At 41.0% G+C, this 8,224-nt stretch overlaps 1 protein-coding gene across 5 annotated transcripts in view; it reads right to left on the minus strand.

The window, feature by feature from the left end:
• rbm10 (RNA binding motif protein 10) overlaps nucleotides 1-7,081 on the minus strand; it is a 20,776-nt gene extending 13,695 nt beyond the window's left edge. Inside the window, exons 1-7 of one of the 5 annotated variants that reach the window (XM_083521114.1) lie at nucleotides 6,421-7,081; nucleotides 6,091-6,377; nucleotides 5,944-6,001; nucleotides 4,335-4,440; nucleotides 2,057-2,435; nucleotides 737-895; nucleotides 514-583 (exon numbers count right to left, since the gene is read on the minus strand). In XM_083521114.1, the coding sequence (XP_083377240.1) occupies nucleotides 514-583; nucleotides 737-895; nucleotides 2,057-2,435; nucleotides 4,335-4,351 (625 nt within the window). In that variant the 5' untranslated portion in view covers nucleotides 4,352-4,440; nucleotides 5,944-6,001; nucleotides 6,091-6,377; nucleotides 6,421-7,081. The other 4 variants (XM_083521117.1, XM_083521115.1, XM_083521116.1 and 1 more) reach the window with 4 other exon arrangements.
• Between the last annotated feature and the right edge of the window lie 1,143 nt (nucleotides 7,082-8,224).

Genomic DNA, 8,224 nt, shown 5'->3' on the forward strand with positions numbered 1-8,224 from the left:
TCTCGGAGCGATATCATTTCCAACCTCTGTGTGTGTGTGTAGTTTTGCTACTTGTTTATTGGTTGAAGTGTCCTATGATGCCAAAAAAGCTGCCAAGTTAAACATACACGTCACTGCATTGTTCATTTTCATTTGCTAAATCTGCTGACGTACGACTTCAACTCCGCCCCCTTTTTATTTTTTTACATCAGAGGATACCACAACCAATACATTTTCTCGCTACAATGAGGTAATCAGAAAAGTCTCCATGTGAGACGGGGACTATCTCTATTTTATTGACAGGGTTGAAAGGTTTTAAATTGATATCCAGCGTACTTTGTATTTTTTCCCCTAAACAAAGATCGAAAATTCTGAGTCAAAAGCAGCAGTAGATGTGTATCATCTGGACGGTGGTTATGATATTCGATAACGCTCCACAGAACATGCCCCTTCCCCTTACACGTGTGTGCTCGTCAGGAAAAAAAATAAATAAATAAAAAATAAACGAAAGGCCAAATGGGACAATTTTCTCACCTGAGGATTTGTTCCTCATCAGACGAACATCACGAGGCTGAATCCCCTGGACCTGGAGCAGGGCTCGGATCTGACGCACACACAAAAATATAAAACACAAAATTCTACATTATTAAATTATTAATTAAAAAAAATACTTTAATAGCTACATACAAATATGTATGAGTAAATACATTTTAAACTACATATAAATTTGTGTGTGTGTGTGTGTGTGTGTGTGTACCTCGTTGGTGGTAGCGTCCGGTGGGAGCATCCTCAGCATGATGATGTTGCTTGGCTTCTGGTCTTCAGCTCTGTAATCCTGATCACGCAGCTCAGAGTTTTCCACACTCGTCTCTGTCCTATAACTCATCTCTCCATCCTCATCCCTCCATCCAGCCTGCTGGAGAGGAGGAGAGTAAAAAGAGGTAAGGTTTTTTGATATCTAGTGACCTAACTTCACCTACAATTATTAGTTATCTAAAGCTTGTAATGCTTGAAATGATGTTTTGACAGTATTCTAGGTGGTTGCTACAGTGTCACTATGAGATTCGAGGTGGAAATGTTTAGGCCCAACAGGCTCAGCTTCCCGAACAGGTGCTGAGGAATGATAGTCTTGAATGCAGTACGTATAAATCGTTGTTTAACAGGTGAGTGAGTGCCAGGTGGAGTGGGGTGGAGTGGGGTGGAGATGGCGTCGTCAGTGGAGCGGTTTGGGCAGTATGGGAAACTGCAGTGGATCCGGTGCTACGGGCAGCAGAGTCTTTATGTAATGATGACGATGGTATTGCTCGTAAAGCACGTTGGGAGAAGATGTTGTCTGGTCCGGCAGCTTTCCGTGGGTTGACTCTGTTTAGTGCTTTCCACACATCAGCAGCGGAGAGACAAAGCGCATGGTCGTAGTTGCTGACGCTTGAATGCCCTGCCACATGTGCCATGTGTCACCGCTGACCGTAAAAAGTGTTTGTCGATACTCTGGGCATACGCACGCTTTGCAGCTCTGATTGCCCAGGACAGTTTGGCCCTCGCTGTTCTTGAGGCCGCCTTGTTGCCTGCCCTGAATGCAGAGTCTCTGGTCTTCAGGAGTGCACACACCTCTCCAGTTATCCACAGTTTTCCATGGTAGCGTAAGATGATGTTCTTGGAAACGGTTACATCATCGATGCACTTGCTGATGTAGCTGGATGCTAATGATGTGTACTCCTCCAATTCAGTGAAGTAACCTTTGGTTGGATTCCGAAACTGTTGTTCCAAGTGTCGTTCCAAGTCTTTATATTTATGCGTGTATCAGTAAAATACACAGTGAGCGCTTTACTGTGCCGGGGTTTGTGTCTGTAACTAACTACAGTTAAACGTTCACTGAATGAGCATTTCATCTTATTTTGTGCAGAAACCTAGAAACATTTTTTTTTATGCACTTTGTTAAAATTACAAAAGTTCTCCTGCTTGGCAGCAGGGGGCGCCAAACAACGTACACCACGTGCTTCACACCTCAATCAACCTTTAATCTGCTTCTTTTTCCGAATGTAATTAATCATAAATTTATAGATAACGTTTTTCCTACCCTTCGTGATCCACCACTTCTGGAGTATTTTTCCTCATCGGGTTGTCCTCCGTCTCTCCTCCAGTCCTCTGTTCTGCGTCTGGGGCGTTCGTAGTCTCGCGTGTCCTGCTCATCCTCGAAACGATGCTCACTTTCCTCCTGCTCGAGGTGTGTGTGGGAATTCGAAAAGCCGCCGCCTCGTCGCTGGGCGTCTCCGCTCTCTCGGTTTGCTCTCGCTCGGAAACGGTTTTCGTCAAATTCTCCGCGTCCGTGCTGCCTGTCTTTACTTAAACCGTCGCTTTCGTTATATCCGCCGTCCTGCGAGTATCCGCGGTAGTCCACGTCTCTGTAATCATGGTCATTGATTTCCGTGCGTCCCAGGCGATCATTGCGGCTGCTCCTAAGGAGAAATGGATCAAAAAGCTGGCTTTAAACTCACTTTAGGACTTTTAGGCGTGTAGACAACCGGCCAGGACACGCTTAAGGAGAACAGTCAAGCATCATACAAACTAACCAATTTATTTTTCTTTTTGCCTTTAATTTTCTTTGGATAAAAATCCAAAACAAAACAAACATTGTTTGACCAAACAAATATTGAGCAGGATTTAGGTGCAGTGACCAGGCAGGCCGTTCCATTATAGATATCACTCCAGATGACCGCTTGCTCTCTAGATAACACTTAAAGTGCTTGGACATCACTGTCTTGTTGTGTAGTGAAGTTGGATCTAATTAGCCGCAGTCCAGAAGGAACTGCATGGTGGTGAAGTATGGAATGGTAGCCATGTTGGTTTCACCATTTAACCTACATGTTTATCAATTTAGAAATGTTCCCAGTGTGGGACGAATAAAGGTTTATCGTATTTTATATAATGAGCTAGCATGTTTTCCAAGTACCTGCGGGAATTGTACCTTCTCCAAGTACCTCCAGAGTATGTTTGAGCATCGATCGTCCCCCCCCCGTCCCCCCCACGCCGTTAAAACGCTAAGCCGAATCAGTCAGCTCGTCAGCGAGAACGAGAACTCTGATTGGCTATTTATCTTAGCAAATGAGCATGCGAAAAAAAATAATATGAACACGCTGGTCGTTATTTGTGCTCGTCTTTGCAACTTAGAAGACATGATTGAAAAAAGCTAGACGAATCCGTTAGTAATGATCACGACAGGCGTAAACACTGCTTGCTGCATATATTCAGAGTTCTAGCTCGTCCGATTTCCCTGTTTGGACACCAAATACACACTACTGCCCCCTGCTGATATGGCGAGTAATGTTCCCTCATGTAAGTGCAGAACGTACAGGCACGGTTTGGTGTGTCAGATGCGTCTGCCTAATAATCGACCTGATTTGCAGCACATTCGGCCGAAGCAGATTAATTACATTTATGCCAAAAATCGGCCCCATTTACCAAGCCGGCCTCTAATCATTACATTTCCCCTTCGTTTTAACTCAGAGACCCAAAGCTGGTCCAGCATGACAATGCGCTTGTGCACAAAGCCAGCTCCATGAAGCTATGGGTTGGAGTGGAAGATCTTGAGTGGCCTGCTATCGAGCTCTGACCTGTGAAATAAATTAAAACACTGCACCCCAGGCCTCCTCACCTCACCTACATCAGAACCTGACTTTACTAACCCCTTTGTAGCTGAATTCAATCTCCCAAATCTCCACAAATACACTCTAAAATCTAGTGGAACATCTTCCCAGAAGAATGGAGGCTATTATAACAAAGAAATGGAGACTAAATGTGGAAAGTTCAAATCTTATGGTCATGTGTCCACAAACTTTTCTCCATATGGTGCATGTAAATGCTCACGCAAAATGAATTTTTTTGTTTGATGCCATTGTGTTTATCGAAAACTAATTATTAACTCGGGGTTTGTGGGGTCACGCTTTCTGTATCTTTAATAACAGAAAATGTTCTCAACGCTACTCTTATAGTTTCCTGACCCAATGACCCGGCATGAGGGTTTGAAAATGAAAAAAGTGAAAATGAAAATGAAAAAAAGGCAACCTCGAGAGTATATTCCACATATAATCGTGCAGAAATTACTGGGTGTCGAGGTTGATATTAGTTCGTCTTCATGTATGTAAATTCTAATGTGATTTGGACACAAAAGTCGTTTTTTTTCTCTTTCATTCGAATAAAAATGATAAATAAATAAATCACAAATAGGAGCTTCCTGGTGTAAGATCACATCCAGTCAACTTAATCGTACAACAGGGAGTTATTTCACTTTTTTTTTTCTTTACTTCAAAACGTGAAAAATAGCATTTAGATTAATAATAAAAAATAAATTCACTCACCGCCTCCCATAATCCATGATCGGTAACAGGATCTGCACCCGGTGTCTCCTTCTCAAAACTTCTCAAAAACTAGATATTTACCACAGCACATGTGGAATTCTTCACGCTGATTAGTCAAAAAAAGAAAAAGAAATACATTAACACAAATAATCAACTATTAATATTTTTAACCAAATATTACATATTATGTTATGAATTCTTATTCATGTATCCATTTATAGTAACATTTACAGTTAAGCACATTAGCTCCTGTTATCGCCTCTTTTACTTTAAGTTAATGAGACACGGGGGGACTGTCCATACTTTAGAAACACGAAGTCTTTCATGGGTTTTTGAGACGCATGCATGTTCCTTTGGTTTCAATTAAACAAACTTGGTAAACGGCAAAAACACACAGGATCTGGACAGTCGATGTGTGGACGAAGGTTTTGTGGACAGATGAGTCCGAAATTGGACGTTTGTGGAACAGAACTACGTGAAGTGTAAAACAGGACGTTAGCAGAAGGTGAAGCTTGACAGGTTGTGGTTGGTGTTTGGAGCAGGGAAGGTTGAAGATTTATTCCAGGTGAAAGGAACCAACATGGCGACTATTCCATACTTCAACATCCATGGCTCACTGAATCCGACTTCACCATACAAAGACCCAAAGCGTACGTCTGAGCTCGGTAAGCGTTCTTCACAGAGCGAACGGTCATCTGGAGTGAGATCTACCATGACCTGGTGACTGCACCTAAATCCTGCTGAACTGCTCTGGGATGAACTGGATCACAGGGTCAGGAAGAAATCTCCGACTAGTGAACAGTTTTACAGGCCGAAGAATTTCGTCTGGACGTTTGGAGAAACGAACTGTCCTCATCTCGAGTGTGTGTAAAGCCACGTGAGGGTTTTTCACTAAAAATACAATTCAACATCAGAACATTTATATATTTGTTTGGTCAAAGTCAATCTTTATAATAAGGAACATGAGTGTGTCTCAAAATCCACAAAAGACTCCAAGCTGTTCACAGCCACTGTAAGTGTTAAAGGAAGATGAAAAGAAATGCATTAATAAAATGATTAGGAAAGTTGATTAGGTGGGTAATAAAAAGGGGAAATTGATTCCAGTTACTCAACTGCACAACATCAGGTTTAGTAATAACATCCAGTCAATAAGACTCGCTCAGGAGCTGCTTTATAACGCTGACAGCTGCAGTTAGTGAGATGGTTATTTAGTCAAATCGGCTAGTTTGTTTATAATTAGTGATAAATGGTATTAAACTGTGCTCATGTACATTATAATAAGTATAGCTAGTGTATTTGGTTAGCTGGATCCGTGCTTTAGCGCTAGCTGGCTAATACGAAGGAAACTAGTTACGTACCTACGCAGGTAACAGACTGTAACTAGTGCTAACTACCACTAACACTGTGTTTAACTAACAGCGGCGCAGTTACTGATAACATCCGTGTGTATTCGATATTAAACCGGCTTGCTAGCTGACACACTGCAGCTTAGCTTGCTTAGCATGGCTTCTATAACGCTTTACTAGCTTTACCTGGTAAATAACCGGTATTTCACCGTATATTACACATAACGTTTTATACTATTGTAGAACCGTAATTAAGCTCTTACCGTTATTTAATAATAAAAAGGTTTGTGCTCGAGGTTCGGATGAATCCTACTACTGTAACTAGCTAACAGCAGGGTTGCCAAATCTCCGACAAACAACTCCAACTAGCTAACAGCGGGGTTGCCAAATCTCCGACAAACAACTCCAACTAGCTAACAGCAGGGTTGCCAAATCTCCGACAAACAACTCCAACTAGCTAACAGCAGGGTTGCCAAATCTCCGACAAACAACTCCAACTAGCTAACAGCAGGGTTGCCAAATCTTTTTATCAAAACTCTAACAAACCAATCCAACCTGACAACAAATCACCCCAACTATCTTAGTGTTGCCAAATCACGAACAACCCACTCCCACTAGCTAACAGCAGGGTTGCCATCTCTAATAAATCACACCAATCGGCGAAATAACACGGTTGCCAAATTGCTAACAAACAACTCTAACTAGCTAACAGCAGGGTTGCCGAATCTCCGACAAACTACTCAAACTAGCTAACAGCAGGGTTGCCAAATCTCCGACAAACTACTCAAACTAGCTAACAGCAGGGTTGCCAAATCCCTGACAAACAACTCCAAACAGCTAAAAACCGGGTTGCCAAATCTTCTACAAACAACTCCTAATAGCTAACAGCAGGGTTGCTAAATCTTCAACAAAACTCTAACCAATCCGATTTGCAAAACAACAACTCACCCCAACTATCTTAGTGTTGCCAAATCACGAACAACCCACCCCCACTGGCTAACAGCAGGGTTGTCATCTCTAATAAATCACTCCAATTGGCGAAATAACAGGGTTGCCAAATTGCTTACAAACCATTTTCGATTAACTAACAGCAGAATTGCAATCTCTAATAAACCACTAACCAACCGGCTAAAGGGTTGCCAAATCTCAAGCAAGCCAAGCAGGGATGGCAAAAATATAACAACGCACTCCACGTAGAATGCCCTTTAGGTACTGAATCACTACCAGAAACATTGCGCTTGTGCGCAAACGAGTCAGAAGTATGTCGAAAAGATTTACAGCAGCTTCGGGTTTTTATCATCAATGAGTAGTCGTAATATTATTACAACACCAGCACGGTATACAAATCACAAACACACCCCCTTCAACTAACGACATGGTTGCCAAATCTCCAGTAAACCACCCGTAACGGAGTATGTCTATCATAGACGAAAAAAGGACCTAGAACCGTTGTTTGCCGCTGCATCGTACGTCAACGCGTCCGCCATCTTGGATCGGGCACGAGTTCCATGTAAACAAATGCAATTAAATGTGAGAGCTGCGTTGCTAAAAATAAAACAGCGTTCGTAATTATCATCTAATATCTGTATTATATAATCCACGTGAAATACCAAAGATTCTCGATTGTTAGATTGTTAATAGGATTTAATAAAAAATGTTTAATGAAAAAATAACTACTTTGAATACCATAACCAAACTTTTTTTTTTTTTTTTTTACAGAATTTAAACTTAATTATTTATAAAATCACCTGTATCCAAACCAGTATCTGTCTTTCTGCTTTCTTTATAAATTTTTGATACGGAAGTATTAGAAGTTGCAGCTTTACCTGAATGAAATTCACCTACATATGAGCAAATAGTGTTATGTCACAGAGTTGAATGTTTTAGACTTGTAACTCACTTTTTGAACTGTATATAATTATTTTGGGTTTAATGTGAATTTAGTGTAAATGTATGTCTTTTTTTCTCTGTCCCCACATGGTGCTTAGACTCTCCACAGGTAAACAAACAGTAACAGGTGCTAATCTTCCTTCTGAACAGCTGTACACTGACTACTGACTATAAACCTGTTAGTGATTCATCTGATAGATTCATCGGCGTAAATCCCGGGGGGGGGGGGCGGAGGGGCCATGTAAAAAAAAAATAGATTATTTAAAAAAACCGCACTCTCTATTATATGTATTCTCTATTATATGAAAAAGATGTGTATGTATACTTAAAATAATTGTGTAAGTAGAAAAAAACCGCAAAAACTGCATTTAGAAACAGTTGAGTTCCCCCTCCCCTTCCTCACAGTGGTTTGACCCACTGCCTGCGTTCCCAGTTCATCTCACCTACTCTACACACACGAGTCAGGTGTGTGTCTGCGGCCCAATTAATGTTCAACTGACCCCACTGTATTTTATAATCAATTTCCATTCTGTTCTTAAGTGTCTTAATTAATTTGTAAATAAAATGTTAAACCTTTTTTTTAATTCCTTGTTTTTATTGTTGTGATTATTTTTTTATGATAGTTTTACTCAATTTATGTAAAGCAGTTTGATT

This window comes from Silurus aristotelis (assembly GCF_946808225.1).
Source record: "Silurus aristotelis genome assembly, chromosome: 19".
Lineage (NCBI taxonomy): Eukaryota > Metazoa > Chordata > Actinopteri > Siluriformes > Siluridae > Silurus > Silurus aristotelis.